This window comes from Paramisgurnus dabryanus, chromosome 5 (genome assembly GCF_030506205.2).
Source record: "Paramisgurnus dabryanus chromosome 5, PD_genome_1.1, whole genome shotgun sequence".
NCBI classification, from domain to species: Eukaryota; Metazoa; Chordata; class Actinopteri; order Cypriniformes; family Cobitidae; genus Paramisgurnus; species Paramisgurnus dabryanus.
The window spans coordinates 48,548,029-48,575,659 of record NC_133341.1 but is presented as its reverse complement, the minus strand read 5'-3'; the positions used below and the strand labels follow the sequence as shown (position 1 = coordinate 48,575,659).

At 37.6% G+C, this 27,631-nt stretch overlaps 1 protein-coding gene across 2 annotated transcripts; it reads left to right on the top strand.

Annotated features, from left to right (window-relative positions):
• Window positions 1-759: 759 nt before the first annotated feature.
• On the top strand, window positions 760-27,458 carry tprn (taperin). 2 transcript variants are annotated; one of them, XM_065284574.2, is made up of 4 exons: window positions 760-2,907; window positions 23,695-23,893; window positions 24,558-24,673; window positions 25,974-27,458. In XM_065284574.2, exons 1-4 carry the CDS (start codon window positions 904-906, stop codon window positions 26,034-26,036), a joined length of 2,382 nt encoding a protein of 793 aa, XP_065140646.2. In that variant the 5' UTR covers window positions 760-903; the 3' UTR covers window positions 26,037-27,458. The 2 variants fall into 2 exon arrangements, with proteins under 2 accessions (XP_065140646.2, XP_065140647.2); XM_065284575.2 differs by lacking the exon at window positions 24,558-24,673.
• The last annotated feature ends 173 nt before the right edge of the window (window positions 27,459-27,631 follow it).

Genomic DNA, 27,631 nt, shown 5'->3' with positions numbered 1-27,631 from the left:
AATAGGATTTATATATTTAAGATATATTTATTTATATATTTTGTTTTAATGTGTCATTATGGAATATTAATTTATACATTCCAAAACATTATTTGCAGCCTACCTGAAAAAATTAATTAGATTTTTGTATACACAAGGAGTCACACTATTATTGAGCCAGTTTTGAATTACATGAAGGGACTGAAAAAAATCAATAAATTTACTTAATAATAATAATAATAATTTTACTTAATAATTGGTTTAATCCAAAGCACTTACAGTACATTCAATCTATTCCAGTATCTGTGTTCCCTGGGATCAAACCAGGACCTTTCTGCATTTACCTTCCAGTATAGCAAAGATGGAAAAAAAAATTTAGCTTGGAAAACCTACAAAAAGCCTGTCTGTAAGTGTACCAAGGACATAAACTGTTTAAAAAGCAAAGCTCTCAGCAAATACTGATATTTGTTTTAATAACTAATAAATAAAATCTATTATTAGGATGTAAAAAAAAACACATCTTCACTTTGCAGAGTGTTTCACACGTGTTTTTTACAGTAATGTAATTTCCAGGTAGGTTGTTCCAAGGAGCTTAATGATAACATAATCCAAATGCTGGGACGAATACTGAAAGGGCAGGGCGTGCTGTATTTGACTGACAGGGCTCACATTAACATTCTCTGTGGGCAGGCGCGGTCATATGTTAAAACAAAGTCAAAATGACCAAATGAGGCGTCCTCTTTGAAGCGGAAGAGTGACGTCACACGCGGAGGGCGGGGTCGCTGTCTGTAGACGGGCATCATCATCATCATGCAGGATACGTTGTCGCGGCTGCAATGATGTACGCGAACGAGTAAGAAGAGACGTTGCGGGCACGGCGAGAGATTATTTGCTTTTAAACGCATCCCCACGCATTCTTTCATTATGTCGGGCGGGGATCTTCGCGTCCTTTGCCAAGAACCTGGGCAGGAGAGCCCGAGGATGCCGGCCTGGAAACGCGAGATCCTGGAGCGGAGGAAGGCAAAGGGCGGCGGGGCAGGTGCCGAATCGGTCGCATCTCGACTTAACGGCGAAGTAACGGGAAGCAAAAGCAAGGATGATGTTACCAGCGCACATTCCAGTCGGAACTATACCATTACTCCCGCCAGTCAGCATTTTGCTGGCAAGCCCACGACTAGAAGCCCGGATCTGTCACCGGTGAAAACAAAAGACCACTGGCAGTCCACGGACTCGAGTGACACGGAGGAGAGAACGGTAAGAGACAACGGAGCGCATGAGAGCATGGTGCTGCAAGAGAGCTTGGGTCCGCTGCAGGAGAACCCGTTTATTAAATTAGAGAAAGAGCGCAAAAAGCGTCAGAACCAAGACAACGCCACCCGTCCCGTTCAACACATCTTGGAGTTATACGGTAGCGTCCCTGGAATACGGACTATACGCGCGGATAATATCATCATTATTGAATCTGACCCGGATTACTTTACGGATGGATGTGGTTTGAAGCACGCATCAAAGGTGCAGGAGAATGGCACGTTAAGCGGATATAGCTCTCTCAATGACCTGTTAGACCGGAGAGGTAGTCCGGTTACCGAGATACGCGCGAAGGAAGTGGTAGTTTACGATACCGGTTTGAGTAAAAGCGAGGAAAACCTCAGTACACTCGGGCGCCCGGATGCGACCCCTATGGAGTGTCAAGGTAGGGTCAGTCGCATGCTACAGAAATTTGACAGGAATTACGGGAGGTTTCAACCCAAGTCACGCAGCACAGAAAACCTCCTAGACTTTGATTCTAGTCCTGTCCGTCCAAGCTCCAGATCCAAACCCCAGCCAGATGTGGTGCCAAAAGTCATCCAGCAACCTGGATCGCCTCTTCGGAAAGTCTTCCAGAACAACCAACAGTCTTCCATAAGCAACCATTACGACTCTCCTAGTGACTCGGGGAGCAGCACGCCTGCTTTGGGATCCCCTCTGTTAGTGTCTTCCACCCGTAGACGTTACGAGGGAAGTGGGGGCCAGAGTGCAACTGCTCATCCCAAGGAAGATGGTGAGAGATCTCCGTCCAAGCTTGTTAGAGAAAGGGACTGGGACAACACAGATGGAGCATCCAAAGCCAAGGTGCCATGCTCTACACAGAGCCACCGTGCCCGTGCCGACTGTACTCCCAGCCCCACTTCACCCCCTTTATCGCCCAGCTTTGAAATACGACCCTCCCCTCGCCCAGATCTTTCTCTTCTTCCAGCTGGTGACATTCAGGCCCGTGCGCTTGCCAACCTGCGTCTTCAGTCTCGTAATTCTTTTACCGTCATTCCCAAGGGTCGTGCTGCCATCTCATCCCCTGGAAACACAGCGCCCTCCAGCCCTGTCCTTTCACCCCCATCCCCAAGGCCCCTGGTGGGCGTGGCAGTTTCAGACCCCGCAGTGCCAACTCCTGTTTTGCCCGGTTCTGTCACACACTCTGCACCAAAACTCATAGAGACGGTAAATGTAGAAGCCAAAACAGAGCATTCACAACACACCCCGTCTGCCACCCCCCATTCACCTGTTCCAGCTTATCCCCCTTCAGCCGGATCACCTGTTAAATCGGTCCCATCTAAAGAGGAATCGCTGGCTGATAAACTGCCTGTCACTAACATCGATGACATAGTTGTTGAGCCAACACCGCCCCCACCAAGCCCTGCGGTGCAGAGGCGCAAAGGGAATACGTTTACAGTCGTACCAAAACGAAGGCCAGATGCCCAGCCCTCCACTCCCGATACCCAGGAGCCTGCCAGTGACTCTGTGGGCACACCACCTGCCTCAGATGCCCCCTTCTCACAGCTGGGCACCCAGCTTAAAAAACGCTATCCTGCTGCAGAGGAGATAGAGGTCATCGGGGGCTACCTCTCACTTGGGCGATCCTGCCTCTCAAAGACAGGTTCAACAGGAAAAAAGGTAAGTATACAGTATTTAGTGTAACATTTGATAAAACTTGTTGAGTAAATAGAAGCTGAAGATTTGATTTTACTTAACTGACTTGCTTTACCCGATGTTATATAGGGCTATAAGACCTTTATTCAGTCATAGAGCTGTTCAAAGGTACTGTTGTGCCACCACCAGTATGGTAGTAAAACAGTTCATCAAACAGATTTTATTATTATACTATACTTTATTGGTTAGAGGGTTATTGTGTTAGAGGGTGACATGAAACCTGAGTATTTCAATCTTGGTAGCAGTAGTCATACATGCCATACAGATTGGATGATTACAGTAAGATGTTACTCCATCAGCCAATAACATTTAAAGTCAACAACTTTTAGGAGAGTGTGACTGCTACAGGGGCCCAAAAATGTAAACACTTGAGCCAGACTGACTTTGTTAGGTTTTAGGTGGACATTCTGTTTAAAATTCAGATAAATATTTGGTTGTCAAATTTAGTAAAATTTGTTTATGGGTGGTCTACACCTAAGTGAATGACACCTGTGTGAACTGATAACAAACATGCCCTAAAAGGGTCAAATATTGCCATGAAAAGTGACGTTTGATTTAAGAAAAGGTATAGAATCATTTGTTTGCAGATTATGTTTTATTATCTGATGCACTGACATTGTCAAGTGTCCAAATTGGTTTTTGAGGCCAGTGCATTATATAATAATATGAGGTTTTTAACACATAGACCTTGCCCGCAGCATATGCTCTTACTACAACTTTAATTCATAACCTAACCTAAAAAGCAGTAAAGAACCTGACAGAGGAGGTCAGGTGATTTACGATGGAAAATGAGAGTCATGTGTTCTGTTCTGAGTTCAATCTAAATAAAGGTCTCTTAGGTTTAATGGTAAGATCTAAATGAAATGTAAACCAACTCTTTGAAATATAAGGTATATTCTTTAACATATTTTATTGAAACTAAAGAAATACTTGAGGTTTGTTTGACTTGTTATATAATCTGCTGCCATTCATGAAGAATATCAAAGCAGGACTCAGAGGCAACAGTAAAAGCATGCAAGTTTCACTATCAAACAAACTTTCTGATGTTTGTGTAGCAAAAAATCAGACAGTTTAACGAATATTCGTTTGGATGGATTCAGTACTGAGTGATTGTAACGCTTGGTACAGCAACCAAATGTGTCAGCAAAAGTATGCGACTCGCTGGTCATGTTCTTTGGACTAAATTTGAAATGATCTTTTTTATGTTCCACGTAAGAAAAAAAAAATTTAACAGGCATTTAAATCCATAGATGACACAATATGAATTCTTACTCCTGCTGCAGCATTTCTGCTATAGACATGAATAATATGATAAAATAAGTAAACAATATCATAGATTTATATTGAAGAACAGACCAAATCCATAGAATATAGTACAGACTATATTATTATAGAGAGTTAAGGTTGGACTCTTTTTAAACTGGGTAAACATTAAAGGGATAGTTAATTGAAAAATGAAAATTAATTTACTTTTTTTGTATAATGTTCTTTGTTCTGCTGAATATAAATGAAGACATTTTAAACAATGTTTATGACCAAGCAGATCTGGGGCACCATTGACTTTCATAGTAGGAAAAAATAAGAATGTGGAAGTTAATGGGGCCCCAGATCATTTTGGTTAGTAACATTTTTAAAATATATATTTCTACAGGGAATTTCTAACGGTTTGGAAAACTTGAGGGTAAGGAAATGATGATAGAATTTTCATTTTCCATTGAACTATCCCTTTAAGATAGCACCCGGAAAACACTAGCAATGCAGTTAAATTGCACAGGCGAGCTCCACAGAAAATAACAATTTTTTGTGAATACCCTCATTGTGAAATTACGTATTCTTGTGCACTCAGACGTTATAATGCAGGAAGTCAGTAGTCTTTTGTGTAGTTTCGGTCAAAGAATTTGAACTGAATGCTAAGGGAATCAGTCCAAGTTGATGGTCAACGTCAGGAAGTTGTGAACCTCACTGTAGATCTCTTTTAGCCATTCACCTCTCTGAAGACTTTACCCAATCTGGCTCAGATTAAGTTGTTATATGTTGCTATTGTTCCCGCTCTCAGTTGTGCGTATCGGCCTAACATGTATGTGAATGAGGATTGGCCCGTGCCACACCTTTTGTTTTGTTGGGTTTTAAAAGTTTGATTGAAGCTCTTTCTGGTTTGGAGCTTAAAGAGGGAAACAATAATTGTGGCAAAACCAAGGGCATTAGAATGTGGACAGTATGTCCATGTGTTCTTAAGGATCTCTATTGTTCTCCTTGTTTCATGGTGGTTGGTTTCTAAAAAAAATATTGCAATCAATGAAAAAATGTAGTTGTTAACTGGAACGACATTAGAGAAATGCAATTTAACCACAAGGGACAGCTGTTCAGTATTTGCATTTGAATAGAGCCGCATTACCGTTTTTGGACATTTTTAAATCAAACAACACATCTCCTTCTTCTTTATTGAATAACTCCTCTCCCGGGGGCTCACAGGATAGTAAAGGGTCCATCAAATAACTTCGGCAATATTCTTAATAATGTTGCTGGAAGTATTAGGTCATCCAGGTACTGTTTTTGTAATATGAATTCGAACTACTCGCCTCACCTACTTCTTCTCGACTACTATATAGTATGGAAGTAGGCGTTTTCGGACACAGCCATGGTGTGGTAAGGTGGTTGCCAGGGCATTGTTGTGTGGTTGCTAAGGTGTTCTGAGTGGTCATTGACAAAGTTGCTGTCGTGCTAGTGCTAATAAAAGCTTACAGGCCTCTGTATTTTGGTACATAGATAGATTCAGTCTGTCCATATGCCAGGGTATGCCAATACATTCCTCTCCTCAACAAGGCACATATAATTTATATTATAATTATATTTTAATATTTGTATAAGTGTATATTCAATATTTGTGTTAAACAGTAAACAAAGCCAGCCTGAGGCTTGCCTTGTCTCTTTGGGTCTCCAGAGCATTTGTGTTATCTGGTGAGTGGTTGCTCTGGGGTTTGGGTTCACCAGTGTCTAACCAAGCTGCATAGACAATAACATTGTCTGTGTTTTAATTTTTACCCTTGAGGTTACACCCATAGTGAAAGTACAGGAATGTAATGTATAAAAAGCTCTACAGAAGTCTGTGCCTAATTTGCTCTAACCACAATAAAGAAGTGTTCACAATAGGTATTTGCAGTGACGAAGGCAAAAAGCATTGGTGATACAGTGAGGGCATGTCAATGCAACAAACTTAAGTCAGAACTTCATTGTATGCAAAATAATTGTGACTAGATGCAATGACCACCAATAAGAATGAAGGCAGTGAAACTCACACAATCCACCACCTGACGGTTAGATTTAGTTGTTGAGGGTGGACGCCTAACCAATAAAGTGATCTCGAGCGTACAGATCTGCACTGGACAACTTTTTTAATCTTGTTTCCACCAGGTTTCGGCCACTCCCGCTTTTTTCACTCTGTGGGCTTTAATGATTTTTTATCTGCACTTACTTTAAAAGTAGTTCAAAGAATGTTACATTTATTTATTCCCCAGAGAAAGAGATAAATGGAAGATAATATACAGGGGTATACAATAATTCTATTTGTCTTAACATACAACATTTAAAAAAATATTTTACTGTCAACATATGCTGTGTATGTATGGATAGTGGACAGTCTTGGTATTTTTAGAACCCCCTCTACTGCCATATAAACTCCAGTTACTGACCGATCTTGTTTTCGAAAAATAGATATCTGTGCCACAAGATATCTGGTTGATCCTGTGTTAGAGTCGCAGGATTGCAGGCCTCTACTTCAGTTATATGTAAGGTATATTTGACAACTGGCCATTAAACTATTCGAAAAATAATGCACACCCAAGGTAGTAATGCGGCGCTAAGAGAAGTGCCATTACACAGCGGCTGTGCATTATTTTCAAATTATTAAATGGATTTGAGTCAATTATTTTACTTATACAATGATTACCACCACAGACATTGTTCTTGTGGTTATGTTAAGACATTTGATAGGTCAGGTGTGCATTCATCGAAAATAATGCATACCTTGGGAACATTTCTCAACCAATCAGAATAAAGCATTCAATAGCCCCGTGGTTTGCAGCGTAGCAGGGTCTCATGTTTTCATGGAAAAGATGATATTTGCTGAATTTAAGACTAAAGTTACTTTGTCAGCTATTATGGTATTGATCAGTGCTTCCCATTTCTGGTCTTCGAGTACCCCCTCCCAAGAAGTTTTAGATGTCTCCTTATTTAAAACACCTGATTTAGCTCATTAGCCTACTTCCAGAATGGATAACAAACAAGTGAATGAGTTAAATCAGGTGTTTTAAATAAGGACACATCTAAACATTCTGGATTTATTTTTATAATAAAATAAGTTATGGCTTTTGGCACAAATAGGCATATCCACGATTACATCTTCTGAATTTGGCTAGCTTCTAGAAGGGATGAAGTGATGAAGATGATTTCAAACCAAAATACCTTGGTTCATTTAGACGTTTAGCCAACAGACTGTGGGTGTGACTCCTAAGGCTGTGACTAGAGAACCTTCGTCATGGTTTCATTATTTGTTTTTATGCCTCTGCTCTGTTGCTCATGGTAAAGGCTTTGGAGAGGGTGTGGTCCATAGTAATGGTTAGTTTGCTGATTGTTAGTTTGTCATGGCTCAGCTTTAGTAAGCGTGTGGGAGCTTTACAGATAACGTTAGTGTATGATGTCCATCAGTACACTATAGAATTGTATTTGCACATTTACTCTCCATCTCTCTGTTTGTCTTTAGGCCTGTGGGGTGTGGTTGTTTCAGTTTATTATATCGAAACCAGATTTAATGACATAAAAATATTTTTTCTCTATTTGTGGTCAATATTATTAATGGACATTTTTATAAAGTATGAATGTTTAAATGTTTAGGTAGTATTTATTTCCATTTTGTTTGTCCTATTTAATTTCCAACATCTAGTTTTTTCTAATAAACTCATTGTTTTATTATTATAAATTTAGTTTTAATATTTTAGGACTGAAATTGTTTATTCTATGAAATATTTAATTTCCTTACTATTTGCATGCATTTAAACATTTTAATATGTTTAATGCCTGTGGGCCATCACTGTCTAGTGCATTCACTTTAGTCTCAGTTTCATGTCTAATATAGGCTATACAGATTGTAGTGGTTTAAAAAAAAAACATCTTAATTTTCAAAAAAATATAAAACTACATTTCTAATGTGTGTCCTGTAGACCCGCAGGAGACAAATAAAAACCCTTCTTTTTCCTTGTATGTCTTGCTATGGGTGTGAAAGTCCACTAGGCTTAATTATTGACTAGTCAGAATACCGTCTTCTCCATCATGCACTATACCTCTCTCTTTCTTTCTCTCTCTCTTTCTTTACTCCTTCAACTCACTTCCTCTCTAATACCCCTCCCCCAGCTGCCCCTCTCCTAACCTTACACTGTCCTACAGGAAGGTTACTTTTCATCAGCTGTTTTTTACTTTGCAGTCATGTACTTTGAAGATCAGATTATTTAATGATGTATCCTACAGTTTTCACTCCATTGTGTAATAGCATATGGAGCATTGTGTATGTGTGAGTGGCTGCCTGTCACATGGCTGTGGTGTCTACAATAGAGTCAATGTAATTAGAATTCAGACTGCAAAGCGCCACTGTCACTGTCATGTTTAATTCAGCACACACTCCAGTGTGTTTGTGTGCGTGTGTGTGTGTGTGTGTGTGTGTGTGTGTGTGTGTGTGTGTGTGTGTGTGTGTGTGTGTGTGTGTGTGTGTGTGTGTGTGAGAGAGGATCAAAGAGAGCTTAAGAGAGAGAAAGTTGCAGCCAAAGTGAATATGAAAATATTTTCAGTTTGTTGTCATCTCCGGTATAAGATTCTGGCGGTATGATAACCTTTAGCAAAAAAAACTACTAACAAATACCATGGTTTCACGGTGTTGCGATATTGCCATTGCAACACTTAAATGTGTTATTTTCAAATGCCAGGTAAAAATAAAGCCTTTAAATTATAACATGCTTTCAAAAAATATTTAATATTTTGGTAATGTATATTAAATGTAAACATCAAATCAATCACATGATTTTAAAATTTTATAAAAACACAGCTCATACCTTGGAGACGGTATCACAGAACATTTTTGTGGTTTTGAAACCTTGACTGTTAAAGCCTCGGTATACCTTGAAGCCGGTAACCGGCCCATGCCTACATCTAAGTTAATTTGACTGAAGAGAATTAGTAAAGACAATAACGAGACAGTGATGGAAAAGCATAGATGGCAAAGTGGTGGAATGAAATTTAAAGACTCAAAGTTAAACTTAATCTTCAGCATTTGTGGCATGTGGATTAACCATCCCATTCTCATGAAATGCGCACAAATAGCATGCAGTGTGAAAAGTGGTGCAATGCATACACCAAATTCCAATTTTTCGTGCATATGATACACCAGTTCTTCCCGTTCACTAAATACGGTGCCGCTTTTCATTTAGTTTTATGTATTGTTTTGAATTTTTTTTTTTCAGTTTTTTTACCATTGTCAATTCTAACCCCAACTACAAGGCGACTATAGTTTAAAAATAGACAAAAACATGGAAAAACCTATGTATTAAATGACATCGGAAAGCCAATCCAAAATTTAACCCTAAAACCAAGCGAAAATGGTTTAAAAAAAAACAGAAATAAATTGAGAAAACAATACATGAAATGACACGAAAAGATGCACCGTGTTAAATGTATGCAAAATTGGAATTTGGCTTATGTAATGCACGACTTTTCATACTGCGTGCTATTTGTACGCATTTGTATTAGGGTTGGATTAACACCAATATCCTTCCTTTAATGTCCTTACACAATGCCTTAAAAAGCATAGCCAAAAGATCTAAAATTATATGGGTTGATTTTAAATGTATGAATTATGAAAGTTGCTTACTAAGCTTATTGGTGTACATTTATAGCCAACTCTGTTTCCATGATGATTGCAATATTGGCTTTATTACTACACTTTACACTAAATCATGTACAGAAGATCGTATCATTACTTTTTAAAATGTGTGTATTTTAATTTACATGGATTGGCCCCAATTCACTTACTAAGTAACTGTATTTAAAGAAGTCAAAATATTTTGTGTGGTAATCAATATTGATTATTGATGTAGTAATCAGTATTTTGTCAAAAATACTTCAGAGGAAGTATTTGTTGCAAAACTTTTTGTTTAATACTCTGAAAACTTTTATTGAACTATGAAAATAATTTAATCGGTGGTTTTAGCAGCAACAACACAAAGAAACGGCTTTTGTGGACCAAACTTAACATCCGGTAGACTTCTGCATAGAATCAGTAACAACCGAGTCCTTCTAGTGAAGTTTATTTCTGATAACAATCGAAATAATTTAGGTCAGTTTAGCCCCTACCCAGATCGATAAGCACATACTGTACAGACTGAAAGTTAACTTCAAGCCAATCGCATAATTGTGGCTATGCGTGTACGTCTGATGAAACGTTTATAAGTTGTAGCTAGACTTTTGTATATAGGGCAAGTGTACAGTCAATTTCGTAGAAATCATGGATGTGCTTCAACAACAACAAACTTTACATTTCTGCATTTAAACAGTACCTTTGCCTACTGAGTTCTACTGTAAAAGTATTACTATTAGAAAGAGTATACAACAAGTAAGATACAATTCATCTGTGGTTATTTTTGTTACAAGATAACATTGTGACGTTATGTTTATTTTCCAAACAAGGTCACAGATGCTGGAGATAGAGCTCATCATGAGTGTCATGTGTGTGGTTCCCTTTTCCAAAATATGTGTTCTGCGTGTCAAGAGATCCTGTGTGCATCACGTGTTTTTTCAAAACAAGTGCCTGCGGCACACGCGTCAAAACAGTTTAGGATTAAAGAGATGCCCACGTTCACAAAATATACGCAAGACACTCCCTTAACAGTAAACTTTGATTACGCATAAGATTATGCGACTGGCAAACGCGAGTGTCTATTTTATCATAAACCCTTTAGACGCATCTGCAGCAGGCCCTTATTTTGGCATGACACGTGATGCAGACAGGATCTCTCAAAGCGCAGAACACATATTTTCAACCAAATACATGTTGTGACGAACTTCGCATCGAGCGCCCTCGAAAAAAGAAGTGACCCGGCCGCCACTAAGCTTAAGTTTTCTTTAACATGTAATATCCCTTAAATGCAAATGAAAAGACAGGCATTTGTGCTTTTGCTGACTCTGCCTTTGCTGTTTGCACATATGCTGATTTGTTGTTTGAGAGTACAGCTTGAAATAGTCAATGCAAATCTTACTCAAATAAACCTTAACCATAAGCCAAGCTCAAGCTGCACAAAAATACAAGCTGACCACTGTAGGACACCACAGAACGAATGTGTTTTTGTATGTATGATGATACAGCTGACCGTTTGTTTTCCCGCCGCTGTGTTTTCTGTGATAAGCCTCTTGATATGAATTGCTTCTCCATCTCTCTCTCTCTCTCTCTCCTCCTCTGAACTATAGCATACTTCTATCGTTTAGTTGCTCTTTGCATGTGCTCTTGATCCTGGCTTAGTTCCTCCTTCACTCTTTCCTTTAAAAATAGCTGTGGTTCCTGTCGCCGGGCAACAGAGTCCACAGCCTTTTCTATCCTGTCATTAGAAATCCTAAATTAGGTATCTGTGTCTTTTTGTTTCCAAAACACCACATCACCTCCCACTGCGCCAAACTTGCCAATGATTTATCAAACCGCCTGCCTACAGGCCCACGTGATATTTGCACTTTTTGATGTTTCAATGCTTGTTGTTGTCTGCTATTATTGTCACCAAATGGAATTTGTTAATGTTTTGTGCCCATATCATTTATCATAATCCTCCAGTCATTATTAGTCTATATTGCAACACAAAAGCAAAATTCAAAAGCTGATGTTCTGATTGTCTTACGGAATACACTACGCATTAATGCAATATTTGTTTTTATGTCTATTTTGGACATTGTTTTCAAGATGTTGTTATAACCTTAAAGAGCACCTATTTCATTGCTTAAAAACGTTAACGTTAATACATTTTTGTAGCTCCAAATTTCTCTCTCTTCCTGAAACACACTGGGCCCTATTTTAACGATCTAAGCGCATTGTCTAAAGCGCACAGCGCAACGTCTAAATGGGCGTGTCCGAATCCACTTTTGCTAATTTAACGACGGGAAAAATGGTTTTTGCGCCGAGCGCATGGTCGAAAAGGGTAGGTCCTATTGTAATGGGAGTATTTTGGGCGTAACGTGCAGTAAACCAATGAGAGTAACAGCTCTCATCCCCTTTAAAAGCCAGTTGCTCTGGCGCTATGTCTAATCCCTATTTAGATGACGGACTTTGTAAACTGAAAAACTAAGCGGAGGAAGAAGATCCCCAGTTTAAGATTAATGTTATTTTAACATTTAATTATTAACATTTTAATGTTATAATAATTATGTTGTTTTTCCACTTGTATTGAAATTGTTATTTTTTTATTAAAACCTTTAAAACCCGTTTTCTTTTAGTCATGGAAGTAAAAAGCAGGCTTGTAATTGCTTTAAATGTATGGCTATCCAATATCATCAAAAAAATAATTTACAAGTATGTAAGATAAGGTTTGTACTCTAAAAATACTTTATTTGTAACAAACAGGAGATAAAGAATTTACAAACGGCTCTCCTCACGTTTCAGCACTTGGACAGCGTTTTTTTTAGCAAAGAGTTTTTTTAAGCATTACTTAAAAATGTTTCTCATCTCACCATATCCACAGGTACAGAGTCATCATATACAATAAATCCGTGAGGTAGCATAAAAAAACATTTAAAAACAGACGCATTTGTTCAAAGCAAAGCATTTATTTACTTACCAGGCTGCAGGTGAAGCAGCTCTTTGTGCCTTCTAACGTCTCATAATCAGTCCTCATTTATGTCCAAGAGACTCAATAATAATGTTTTACATTCAATCCTTTAATCTTTCATATTTAAAAGCATTTTTGTGCTGCTGCGCATTCATGTACCTTGTGATAAGCAAACCCGCGTTGTCCTCCCGTGTATAGGCGCATTTTACTAATGCGCTCTTTAAATAACATAAAACACATTGCGCCATTGACTTTAGACTTTAGACTAGAGCTGTAATCGGGCCTTAAAAGTTAGGCCCGAAATGTCCGGAGCCCGACAGAATGCAGCCCGAACCCGAACGTACATTTCTTGACAGCTTTTTAAAAGCCCGAACCCGTTTACAGCCCGACATTATTTAAATGTGCGCACACACACAGCTTTTGTCAAGAATGAGAAATGTACACAGGTTTTAACATTATTTATTCATGACTAATAATCTACACGCCACTTGGAAGTTGAAACAAAGAAATAAGTAATCTGTAACATTGTAACATCTCATTCTAAATAGGCTTATGCAATACACTATAAATATGCCAATAAAATTATTATTTCTTAACGAATTAAATTAAGATAATACATTCTGAATTAAGATGGGTATTTGGCAATAACGAAATTAAGAGGCAGGCTCCGCGGGATTTGCGTCGGCACTTCTCTCCATTACTGCCAACATTAGTCTATATCCTCTGTCTAAATTATGTAAGACTCGATTCATATTTAGTTATACATTGAAAAACCTACTCACCAAGATTAGGCTACATGTTTTTGATGATGAAAATCATTAAATCCATTGTAAATTAATTCAGCGCGATCCTGCGCTACTGATTTGAACTTGACCGCTCATTTACCTCACAAAGCCGGAGCGGAAGCCCGAGCCCGCCCCGAGCCCGTGTAAAATGTTAGAAATGAAGCCCGAACCCGCCCGAGCCCGTCGGGTCCCGACGGGTCCCGTCGGGTTCGGGCAAAGATCTTCAGCTCTACTTTAGACCAGGTTTTTGTTGGTCAATGGCGTAGTCTATTTTAGTTGCCTCAAAATAGCAACGCGCCAACAATGTGCCTGAACACACCTCGTTTTCAGACCAGAACGCCCATGGGCGCAAGAGGGGGCGCAAATGCATTTGCTATAAACAACGCGGCGCTAAACGTGAAAATTAGGGTGGAAACTAGCGAAAGACACTTGCGTCGCGCATTGCGCTGCATTGCGCAGGGTGTAAGATAGAGCCCACTGATTTGAAAAGCTCTGTGTCCCTGATTGGCCAGCTAATCTGTATGTTGCGATTGGTCTAAATACATCTCACATCGGCTGGAAATGTGACGCTCCTTAAAATGTTTGAAAGTTTCAGTCACAATGCAATGCTAACAGGAGTTAACTTACAGGCTGTGAGTCCGAAGCGGGAAGAATTATGATAATGTCGGTCTTTACAACATCATAAATCTCAGGAAGTAAACTGTTGCCTACAATCCGTGTGTTGGTTGTAGTCCAGAAAGAAATTTACATGGAGACGATAAATTGCGTCATCGTTTCCTTTGGGGTATGTACCTTTTGCATATCATTAACTTATGTACTAAAACACACCTACACACCAAAGGAAATGTACATTTTTGAATCGGACTATAGGTGCTCTTTAAAAAGCATTTTTTTTTCCATCAAATTGCACTCTTTCTTGCTACTTCTGAATGTATAAATGTCTTTTGTGAATGGCTCATTTACTCTGTGGCTTGCCTACAAACAAAACAGTGACATCTAATACCATATCTTACACATACAAAGATAAATATTTTCCATTTAAATATTTTCCATCCTATCCAGCTGTGATGAGCGGCAAGAATCTCCAACAAATTTTGCACACTACAGTTGCAAAAAAAAGTATGTGAACCTTTTGGAATTTCATAGTTTTCTGAATAAATTTGTCTTATTTTGATCTTTCATGTCTTTCTTGAGAACAACAAAAACCCTCATAGTGCTTGTGGAAAAAGTATGTGAACCATTGAGGCGATTTTCAATTGCATAGTACCCCTTCGGTCAGGTCAGCTCACTTCACTTTGGAGTGATCAAGTCAGAGACCAACCTCAACCCAATAGAGATGCTATGGATTGACTTGAAGAGGGCCATACATGAGACGTCCAAAGAATATGACGGAGCTAAAGCAGTTCTTCCAGGAAGAATGGGCTAAAATTCCTTCTCAATGTTCATAGATATATACACTAGATGTCGCCTTGGGGTTCTGAGCATGCGTCAAAACCGCCGCCATCTTAGGACAGGGGTCTTGTCATAGGAAGTATCTGGGTAAAGCTGCTATCTCCGCCTGTACTTCGAATTCATAGACTTTTGTGCTGCGTATGGATGTTAGGGCTACTAGCACTATACATTACAGTTAGAAAAAGTCGATTTTCAAAATTTTAAAACTTTACTTTTTTCTTGACCCAATGCTAAATATATGTCTGACTGTTGAAACGAACCAAAAGAAAACAAAGAAAATTGCATTCATGACGATTTATGGTGATTTTATTTCCGTTATACCATTGCCTACAATGACGCTGATGCGGGATTCCCCTGTTTCAAGATGGCGGCTCTGTTTGACGCATTCGGTCCAATGAACTGCCGTAGCCAAGGCGAAATCTAGTGTACATATCTATGCTCAATGTTGTGCAGGTCTCATCCACAGCTACAGGAAGCGCCTGGTTAAGTTTATTGTTATTAATTTTAAGGGTTCACTTACTTTTTCCATTTTCCATATTTTGTGAAATTATTTTTAGACACATATTACCCTTGACTTAAATGAAGATCAGATCACATTTTCTGACAAACTTATTCAGAAAACCATGAATTCCTAAAGGTTCACAACAGGTTCTTGCCACTTTTTATCCTAAATAGTAGAGATTAGAATTAGTGTATACTATGCTAACAATAGCAGACAGCTTACGGAAGTCATGCTACAGTATCCATAACACATTAGATGAGGAAAAATCTTTCTTTCTATACTTATTTCTAATTTATGTGTTGCTTTACTCTCGGTAGCTTTACCTAACAGTATAATTTCATTGGTTTAAATCCCACTCCATATATGGTAGCTTCATACTATTTCAAGTATGTTCTGATTTTGACAGAGGATTAATTATTTAATTGGTTGGCACACAATACACACCTTTGCTGTGGTGCTGTTTCTTAGAGGTGGAGATACAGTAGATCTGTACCCATTCCTTCAATGAAAGCATACTGTTATCTCATTCACTCATGGTGTGACGATGATCACAAACATTCTTCTTTACAGCAGACAAAACCTGCTGTTAATATCTTATGCACACCCTTACAGTGCCTGCTGACACACCACATATTGTGTCTCCTCCCAAGGATGAGGAAAACACCTTTAGTACATAGGCTACATTACACATACCACATACACCACATAAGATACATGCATAAAGAAACTCGTGCCAGGCCAAGTGATCTGCTGATATTTGTCATTAACAAATTTGGTAGCTCCAAATCTATCTACAGCTATCCATACGTAATTTGATATTATGTACTAAACATATTTAAGTGAGTTTTGAGTGTAAAATGGGTTTGTTTGCATTGCACATTAAGTGAATTGGTACTGGATTATATGAGCCATTGGCCACCCTGCTATTTAGCAATAAGCATCAGTTATTTAAAACCCATTACTCGACCATTAACAGAGACTGTTTGGTGAGAGAGTTTTAATTTATAGTGTTTCTCCAAATCTCTGTATCCTTGTGTATATGCATGTGCATATCTGCATCCATATGCAATATAGCAAGCCTTCAGATATGCCAAAATGATTTACCCATGACTAAAATACATTTAATGTGCCGAATCCCCTGTATACAATAATACACATATGGTTGATCACAAACCTCACACGATTAGGATACAATAACATGCATATTATGCGTAACATGTCTATGTTTCATAGGCCTACCAGCTGTCAATGATTGGGGGATTTCTAATATTAAACACACTGGCAGCAGATTACCTCTAATGAGGCTCAGCTTTAAACCTTGATGAAGACGCAACAATCTTTCCCTTACACACACACACACACACACACACACACACACACAAACAGCTTTAGCATTTACATGCCAGTTTCCGCTTTACAGCATGCTGCCAACCACATGTTGTAATTTAGGTAGATCCCCTAAATCTGTGTCAGTGGGGATGTGACATACAATCTCAACCTAGTTCACATCAGAACAGTGTCTTTGGCAAATTCTGCTATGATAGTTTCTTTTGCTGTTGTGAAATAACTGATATGAAGAAATACAATAAATCTGTATTTTCTCTCACTCTCTCTCTCTCTCTCTCTCTCTCTCTCTCTCTCTCTCTCTCTCTCTCTCTCTCTCTCACTGTCTCTTTCTCTCTGCACGCCCAGATCATTAGCAGTGTGTATGAACCAAAATTGAGTGATACCTGGACAAATACCAGACACATTTTCAGTGTTTTTTTTCTGTAATCTCTGTGTGAAAAGGGCTTTTGACAGTTAGTTAAGCGAATGTGGAACAGGTGTGCTTTCAGTAGTTTCTTAAAGGTTGTGGTGGAACCTATAGATGTTTTTTGTGGTGGAACCTATAGATCAGTTGACTTCGTTGCCACGGCTACGTGGATGGTCCGAAGTTAAAGGGGCCATGGCATGAAAATCTGACTTTTTCCATGTTTAAGTGCTATGATTGGGTCCCCAGTGCTTCTATAAACCTTGAAAATGTGAAAAAGATCAACCCAGTAACTTAGTTTTGGTAAACCATTCTCTACAAGCACATGAAAAAATAGGTCGTTGAAATTTGGCTCTTCTTATGATGTCATAAGGAGCTCTTATTATAATAATACCCCCCCTTAATCTGCACTATCCAACTAAAGCACCGCCATTTAGTGCAGAGAAAAGCACAATTAAGTTTTAATTGCAACAAACCACCATCATTGTGATCAATGTTTGAATTTCATCAGCTCATTTGCATGTTAAAGGACACACCCAAAACAGCACATTTTTGCACACACCTACAAAGTGGCAATTTTTAACATGCTAAAATAAATTATTAATATGGTATTTTGAGCTAAAACTTCACATATGTGCTCTGGGGACACCAAAGATTTATTTGAGATTTATTTGATAAAAGTCTTGTGCCATGGCCCCTTTAACTTCCAGTTTGTATGTTTTTATCTGTCTGGTTAGTGACTAAACTGACCTGGATTAAATAAAATGTTTTGGTTTCCAAAAGACGAGGGGAGACAGTGAGCATGGATTGCTGCTGTGTGGATTTGGCAGTCAGGCAAGAATTCAAGGATCTTTAGCAAACATTGTATACATTCATTTTACATAGTAATATTAGCTCAGTGTAGTAGTTAAAGGCCCCTTTTTCTTGTGTTTTTGAAGCTATGATTGTGTTTATGGTGCGCAATATAACATGTGTTCATGTTTCACGTGTAAACAACACAGTATTTTTCACACAATTTACTTATCTCTATAGCGCTGTTTTCACTGTCCTAAAAACAGGCTGATGTCTTCCTTGTTCTATTAAATCCCTCCTTCAGAAATACGTAACGGGTTCTGATTGTGTTTAGTGTGTTGTGATTCGACAGCAGCTTAGCTTAGCCAGAGCTGTTTGAGCTTAACTAGCGAATTATGTATTCCTGTGTGCGGAGCTTAGTGAGAAACTCTTATATTGACATCATTCAACCGGGAAGTAAAGGGCTATAGTCCAAACCGGCCATTCACCATAGACTTTCTATTTAGGGTTGTGCCGATAGATGATAGTATCGTGTATCGACGATCGTCAGACATATCACCAGTAGCAGGCTTTCAAGACGATAGTTGGTGATGGTTATTAATATTATCATCATAGTTTTGCATGTTAATGTAAAAATATGATGATAATATTATTAACCATCACCAACTATCCTTATTGCGTGTTTTTCCTCACATGATGGGTTTGTGGGCTTCACTTTGTGTGAAAGAGCTTGTAACGTACGCACCTAGAGTTAATGTGCACGTTTTCTCTTGCTTAGACGTGAATACGTGCGACATGGGCTCCTAGCATCTGAACTTGTAGGGGCGGTTTCCCGGACAGGGATTAGACTAGTCCTAGACTTAAACACTTTTAAGAGCTCTCCAAACTGAAAACAACTTGCACTTACATATCTTAAAATACATCAGTGCCCTTTGTTTTACCTCAAAATGCACACAGGTAATGTTTTTAGTAAGTCATGTTTGTTAAAACTAGTTATATTTCCTAATTAAACTAAGGCCTAGTCCTGGATTGAGCTAATCCTGGTCCGGGAAACCGCCCCGTAATGCGCATGATTCAGACCAGGGCCGGATTATCCATAGACGGAATTGGGCGAGTGCCCTGGGGCACCAGGCAATGGGGGGCACCAAGGGCTCCAAACTGCGGCCAAAAATTATTTTTACAAGTACTCGTGTGACAAAACTACGGAATGCGCAATCTGGTTTTAAAAGCTCATTTGCATGACGCGTATATTGTTTTATGTTACCATGTGCTCAGTTAATTGTACCGATGGGTCTACGCAGCCCGGATAAAGTCAACACATCTCACTCAGAACCGTGCGGAAAATTAAACATTGCAGAGATGAGAGACAAAGAGAGCGGGAGAACTTTTAGCCTTAACACCAACAACATTATAGATGAGAAATAAGGTTTCAGACATCAGTGCCCACTGCCCAGTTAAGGAAAACCGGATAAAAGATGAGAAACGTGTAAAGGACAAGTATGTAGATTGCCCTGCCACTCATCTCATTACAGTATGCTATCTGATTATAACTTATTGTATATGTATGTATCTTATGCCTAGAATTAGTGAAGGGGGTTGTATGATTCTTTGGTTCATACCTTCTTTTTCTAAAAGTTTAATCAATTGTGCATAATGACATGTGCAACAACTGTATAGTTAAGTCTATTTAGTATTTTTCAGTAATGCAGTGCAGGCTGATTTACGGTGTGCCCTAAATTTTCTGCTCCTAAAATTTTCAGTCAGGGGCTACAGTGCTCCTAATAAAAAAAGTTAGTCTGGAGCCCTGAATGACTAAAGTTCAATATATATTAATATAAATATATATATATATATATATATATATATATATATATATATATATATATATATATATATATATATATATATATATATATATATATATATATATATATATATATATATATATATATATATATATAATGTATAATTTTTTGGGAGGGGGCACTTGTACTTGCACATGAGCTTGTACTAGAGAGGTTGTTAGGAGCGCAGGGGTTTAAAACCAGTGAGTGTGTTGTTCCCGCTTCCTGGCACGCGGGAAATTTTAGAGCGCCTGGGATTTAGTGACGCGCTCAAATTATTGGCATCAGTTTTAAGAAGGTTGCGGTCATGACAGTGTTGCCCTTGCTTCTTTTTGTACACCAATCAAGTGACTTGTCATAAATGAGAAGATAAGCCTTGATGGCGTTTTGTAAAAAAAATGCTTTTTTAGATGTTGTTAGTTGGTAGCAGTTATAAAATGGCTGACATAAACACACCTAATCAGAGCTCCACAGATTCAGGCTCTTTGGGAGGAGACTTAAAAAAACTAGATTCTAATAAAAAATCAAAAAATTAAAAACAGCCCATATTTGACTCACCCTCAAACCATCCTAGGTATATAAGACTTTCTACTTTCAGCCAAACACAGTCAGAGTTAGATTAAATAAAATTGTGGCTCTTTTTAGCTTCATAATGGCACTGGATAGTGCCGCATTTTTAAAAAGAGCACATCCATACATCAAAAACTAATCCATACAGTTATTCAATGTTATCTGAGGTGAAGTGGTGGGTTTTAAAAGAAAACACTTATATTGCAAACTTTACAAACTACTGTCGACCCAATGTTGCAAAAACCCATGGTTTCACCTCAATAAAGTTTTTCAGCGGGGAGATGATGACCCAAAGAACACAGCAAAAACTAAGCATGAAACTATAAAAGTTCAACTTATAAACAGATGGTTAGTATTCTGGAGGAGGCTGGATATGATCTGATTAAAAATCTGCAGTAAACCTAAATTTGGAAGTTCAGAGATACTTGTGGAGTACATGTGCTTCCGAGTTGGAACAAATTTGCAATGAAAAATGGGTAAAAAAATTTAAATGTGCAATTCCAGGAAGACTGTAATTCCTGCTAAAAAGCTGTTTACAGAAAAAGACTGTCATTTACTTTAGACATCAGGAGAATAAACATATTTTGTCTGTTTAATTAGAAATTACTATCCTACAATAAAAGCTTTATTAATTTAATAACATAATATTTATAAAAAACCTATTTTGGTTAATCAATAGTGTTGTATTTGCAACAATGAAAGAACATAAAATGTCGGTTTTGCAGAAATATAACGGGAAAAAATATTTAAAAGTGCTCATCTCCTATTTCACACAGCACAATGTATAGTTAATCTGTGAAGTGTCATGTTTGTTCTTGCGTCATTTTTTATAGAAAGAGGCACAGATTTGACTACACACCCAAGTTCATGCCCATTGTGTTACATAACCACAGCTGATTTAGTGCCATGTGAGTTACTAGATGAGATCAGGCTTTTACAACTCCTCTTAAAGAGTAATGGAAGAAGTGATTCAATGTATTGCTTTTTATTGAAATGAGAACATTAGAAAACTTAACTTAATTTACATAATGTGGGTGTTGTTGACACAATAACTAATAACATTTGCAGTGAAGTTTCATGATATCTTACGGTTTTTAAGTTACATTATTGTAAGTTCAGGAAATAATTTAACAGTCAGAAAAAAATAAACAGAAACAAATGACAAACAATGAAAAATAATTCGTTTTTACTCCCGATACTGTAATTTTACAGAGACTGTAAATTTAGTTGACAGGATCTATTGACATTCCTGGTTTTAAACAGGCGTGTAATTTGTTTCGCACTGTTTGTGCAACAGAATGTAATGAAATCAAATCGTGCTTAAGGAAGAGCGGTGGTATATTACTTTTCTAAGCTATAAGCCTTTTATCACCTGTTGGAAGAAAGTCTCATAGACTAACACTGAAGAAGGGTCCTGGCCATATAATATAAAAACTAGAATATCACAGATATTTGGCTTGGTGGGATCTTTTGACATGGTACTACAAAACAGTGTGATAAAAAAACATTCAGAACTATTAAAAAAAAACATTTTTTTTGTTGATATGATTCCTCTTTAAAAAACATGCTATTAAACATGGGGTGAATTCGGGTTAATTGGGACACTTTATTTTTTCCTTTTCAAAAAGGTTATAATTAAAGCAAATCCCAACTTGACAAATTAGGGAATATAAGAGAATGTTTATTTATTACATCAAGGGTGGCCTTTTTCCAGTTGTTTTGTAAGGTGTGGTGTGCGGAAATATTTTCTTAGTTATCCCATATACATTGTGTAAATAAATGTTATTTTAGTAGGGACATGTGATAGAGATTATAGTAGATTTAGGACAGAGCTGACACATGCATTGGTCAGGTGCCTGCTTTGAACTACATACTGTGGTACAGCAGCTTTTAGATGGGTTTAAAATGGTCAATACAATATTTGTTATTATATTTGTTTAGAAATATAAAATGTTTGAAAAGAAAGAAAAGTTGTGTTTGATATGAGGAAAAGTGGTTGCCACAATGCTGTTCAAGGTGTTTCTGTGTGGTTGCTGTTTTTTTTGTATAGTTGCTAACTGGCTTATTTCTGTATTTCTAAATGGCCTTTGATCGGGATAAGGCGGATTTGAAGCGAATATATTTGATAAACATATAACATGTGCCAAGAGCAGAGGTGGCGTTTCGTGGCTTTCGCATCTGAGCCCCTTAAAATCATCTTTTATAACCATAATTGACCTAATTCGATAAGTGTTTAATCTCAGAATAAATCCTGATAGAGTGATAAATAAAGCAATAAGGAAACATTGTTGTCTTTAAATGCTTATTTTTTGACTAACTATTTCCCTTTCATTTGCATTGTGTACTCAACAGTCAAAAGCCTGTCTGTGTGTTACCATAGATCCCTGGGGTTGATAAATAGAAACGAGTGGACAGATTTGGTAAAGCCTTCCTAAACAAATGCAATTTTCTTGACAGCATCTCCCACTGTCATTTTAGGGTATAAATTGTGGGTCCATCTTCCTATTCATTTTTTGTTATTTAATTCTATGTGTCACAATTCTGTGTGTCATATTTAAGAGTAATTGTTGCCATCAGAATTTAAAATTACAACAGTAGAAGTATGGGAATTGTGCAGTGACAAATAATAACAAATAAATATTACACAATTCAAAACTGCTATATCTTAGTGCCCCTGTCTGTAAAAACACACACACTCTAAATTGAAATTTGGATCTACAAATTACTTTAATTGTTAACACCTAAACATGTAAGCTTTTTCAACTTAAATGTTTCATTTAATTATATTGTTATGTGTTACCAATTAAATTACTTGATTTTTAAGTTAATCCAACTTTCACTTTTACAGTGCAAATTGTAAATTTTGTAATTTACTGTTTTCTACATACATTTATCCTACATAATGTAAAGAACATGCTGTGAAAATATAACCTTGATATCTTTAATACTACTGTAAGGCCATGTCAAATCAATAAGCAAACTTTGATACTCTTAATCTCATATTTACAATATGAGTTGTTAGCCTGGAATTAACCGACAGGGTCACATTTTAGCACAATTTGCCTAGACTACAATTTGCCCACAGCAAGTTCCTATGATGCATCCCGGGATGCTTTTATATAGTATTGAAAAACTTTATATGCTGGACACTTTATATGTTGGCTGCTTTTCTGACTCTGAATTGTATTGTTTTCTTGCTCCATTACAGCTGAAAATATCCTTCAATGAGTCTAGCCTGCAGAGCACTTTTGAATACCCATCTGAAAACAGCGTGTGGGACAGTGGAGAGGAGGATGAGGAAGGAGAGGAAAAAGGAGGAGAAGAAGATGGAAATATCAGCACCGGGAGGATAAACATTCCCCGCGCCAGCTACGCCAGCTCACCCAGTCATTCCAACAACACCACGGGTGAGTAATGGAAGAATGAGAGGAAGTGGACAGAATGAGAGGAAGACAGAAAGATGAAGGTATAGAGCAGAGAAACCATAAATGTGGGCAGAGCAGGAAATAGATTCAGTAACGGTTAAGCATTCTTTAATAAAAGACAAAAGAAGTTTGTTTTTATATACATTTGGAATAAATGTCAATAAAGACAAGCTCCGTAAATGAAAAAAGTAGTCCACTAAAGTTATCCACATGATTAATGCGCTATACTTAAAATAAAGTAAACAGCAAAGCGAAAATGCTCTTGGAGTTACACAGACCAAAGAAAGTCCCATTGCTTTAATAAGAGATGAGGGTGTTTTTTGGGTGTACTGTCCCTTTAAATAGCAGTAGTTTCCAAAGATGCTTCTCCTTCTCTGCATTGGACTACAGTTTTAGTTTGGATCAGTGTTGACATCTGCTGGCCAGTTATATGCTGTTACACCTTTTGCAGCTGGTAGTTGACACTTTTCAGCATCCAAATTTAAAGACAACCTTTAAAGTTCTCATTAATAATGACATAAGAATATTGTTGTAATATTATAATAACTTATTGTGTATTTTGTACAACTTGAATGGTTAGAAATGTTTTAAATTAAGTAATGTATGTCACAAAGAGTTTCATAAAGCTGTTTCTCCTCATTTTTAGATTTGTCCAGTTACACACCTAAACACTCAATGGATTTTAACACATGGCAAGAACACAAGCATAGCGACCCTGCTGTCAGAGGGCAAGATAATTCACAATCTACAAAGGATGTCATGGTAAACTATAAGAATATACGTTTTAATGTCCATACATAGTTATTTTTCAATCTACTTTATTAAGATACAAACAGAAAATACAGGAAATATGTACAAAAAATAAAATTTTCAGGACTAAATGTCTTCTTTAGGCATCATCAGTGTTTAGTGTGACCTCTCTTGGAACTAAAACACATCTGCGTGTTTGAGCAGATTTAAGTTAAAAGACTAATTTCTTTAAAATTAAAAATTAGGACTTAGTTTTATTTGGGGTTAAGAGATACTTTGGGGGTTCATATGGGGTTTTACCCAATATTTAACAATACTTGCACAACGAACTATCACGTAAATATCTTGTTATAAAGTTACCACGTTATTAAGACAATGTTCATGTCTTGAAAAAACATAAAGGAAAAAATACATGGGACATACTCTTATGTTCTATACAAACTGGAGATGCATAGGCCTACTTTTTGAAGAAAAGTATTTATGCTTACAACATTAGAAATTACTGATTATACAAAACAGATATTATGTCCACAATGCACTGTTCTCATCTCAAATTAGGTCATATGTTCATTCTAATTTTAACAATCCACATTTCCTAAGGTTCTTGGAAATTTGTAAAGCAAAGTATTTTTGTGTTTTGATGGCTGAATGACCAGCATCCTGATACAAAACAAAAGGTTTAAAACCCATGATCTGGACGCCCATCCCTCACAGCCTCAGTTTGGAATCAACATGGCAGCGGACTGAATAAGGCGTATGTTGATGGACAGTTCTTTCATCATTTTCTTATCCTCATGTTGTTCTAAACGTGTATGAATTTCTTTTTTTCTGCTGAACACAAATGAAGATATTTTGATAAATGATGGGAGGCACACAGCTGATTGTAACCATTTACAACATGAGGTCGAGAAAATGATGACAGAACTTAGATTTTTTGGTAAACTATCTCTTTAAGCTTGCTTAAAGGTCGGCTACATAAGAATAGGGCGTTCCAGGTGGTTGCTTTTACTGACCAAAGTCAAAAAGCCCATGTCCACATATATGATATATTTTTTCACTGGACACGAGTATCCCTTTTTGTCCATTGTCTATAAAATGTATGTTGTCTGCCAGGCAGAAATTGTTCAATATTTATTAGCATCTCTCAAACATCTCTAAACAAGCCACAATATATGAGCTAAAATGTGTCTGTATAACTGTGCAATGAGTTTTGTCTAAAAAAAAAATCATAATTTTGTTCACTGTCACATATTAATACTCCAGTACAAATAAAATGTCTGTCCTGTTGGTTAATGGTTTTTTTCTTTCCTAGCTGACACCTGCTGACAGCTCCTCACTGTCAGACTTCAGCAGTGAACCAGCCCTCTACTTCTAAGCCTTCTAGACGTCTGGGAGATATGGGACCAACCACTGCCTGTATTCACCAGCCTGGATACAAAGCAACAAGACTTCCTGTACAACAGGACCAGTACAAACCAGCATGTAAACATACATTCCGTATACTGTATCCGTATGGCACCAACAGCAGGACTGTCTACATCCTACATGACAGATCTGCCATTCACTATCTATTGCCACTGATTGTGATGGACTCTGTTCATATAGCTTGAATAGCCATTCAGCCATTGAATTCCACTCTTACGTCATGTTCTTGCGCTATATGTATGTAATCCTCACCTCATAAAAGTGACCAAATTCACAAAAGATGGAAAGCTGACCTTCTTGAAAAACAAAAGGGTGTCTAATGTGAAACCACAAAGAGGACAATAGTGCATAAAAAAATAAATGAAAGAGACATTTGTATGTATGACTGTTGAAGGGTGCCACGATCATTGTTCTTTGTGACTCTTTTTGTATGTGCATGTGTAGGTTTTTATTGACAAAGCTCTTAAACTGACTCATCCACCTTCATTCATGTACGTTAGCTTCTATATACTGTATGCGTTTTCTTCAAGACGATAGAAATTTCTGATGCATAGACCGAAAAACTACATTATACAGCAGAAATGCTAACAAGATGCTAATTGACTTAAGCTAGCGTTATCGCGGGTACATTTCGTTTACTGTAATATTCTTGACAGGTTTTCGTGAGATTTACACTTCATGCAATTGATCTGTTTAGGGTTGGTGTAACCAACTAGAGCAATTTGTCAGTAATCATGTACTTAATTTATAATTGTTTGTCTTTGTTATTGCAGTACACAATGGGAGTAGACCATTTTAGACATAAAGGGTATATTATGTTTTGTTGTGAAAGGGCACGCTGTATGCATGAGTCGTGTGTGTGAAAAGCAGATCTGACTATGTAAACACAATGCCAACATACTCATGTGTATCATGTCTATTAGCTGGCTTTGCTGAATCTGCTGACTTGTTTCCGACAGTCTCTCTGACCAGTATTCATGTACAGTTTGTACGCTCTATGATGAGGTTTGCCTCGTTTATGTCATTCATCACTTTTCATGTTTAGTCAAACAACTGAAATCGACAATGGCACCAAGGTGCTCCGGGAACTTATTTTTTAATTATACGTGTACCATGAAGTTACATGAGGACATCTTACATCTATGTCCTGTACTTTTGTATTCATTCATTTGAACTCTTTTTGCTTTATTTTGCACCTTAAAGAGTCAAGTTTGACAGCTGTAAGCTTCTGTCTTGGTTAAAATAATTGTAGTCTGTTGTAAATTGTATTCATCATCACAAACTGTTAGGTTTTCTATTAGATTTTTATCAGTAATGTCTAGCAATTAAAAACTGTCCCTGGTGGTACCAAAACTCAGACTTGAAACAAATAGATATGCGTAGTAGTCTTTGTTCACACTGCACATTTGTATGACCAACCGAAGGTCCACACTGCTGTCCAGCGCTGTTTGGTAATACCGTGTAGTCAGTATCTGGTATATTAACAGTGGTTGCCATAGTAACGACATAAGCATCAACACGATGCCAATAATTAAGGAGTTCAGA

What these genes read in the sequence shown, in the direction of transcription:
- tprn (XM_065284574.2), top strand. Translation starts at nt 904, where the DNA reads ATGTCGGGCGGGGATCTTCGCGTCCTTTGCCAAGAACCTGGGCAGGAG. An exon ending in CAGGTTCAACAGGAAAAAAG is followed by an intron (nt 2,908 to 23,694) that starts GTAAGTATACAG and finishes GCTCCATTACAG; the next exon opens with CTGAAAATATCCTTCAATGA. An exon ending in TCATTCCAACAACACCACGG is followed by an intron (nt 23,894 to 24,557) that starts GTGAGTAATGGA and finishes CCTCATTTTTAG; the next exon opens with ATTTGTCCAGTTACACACCT.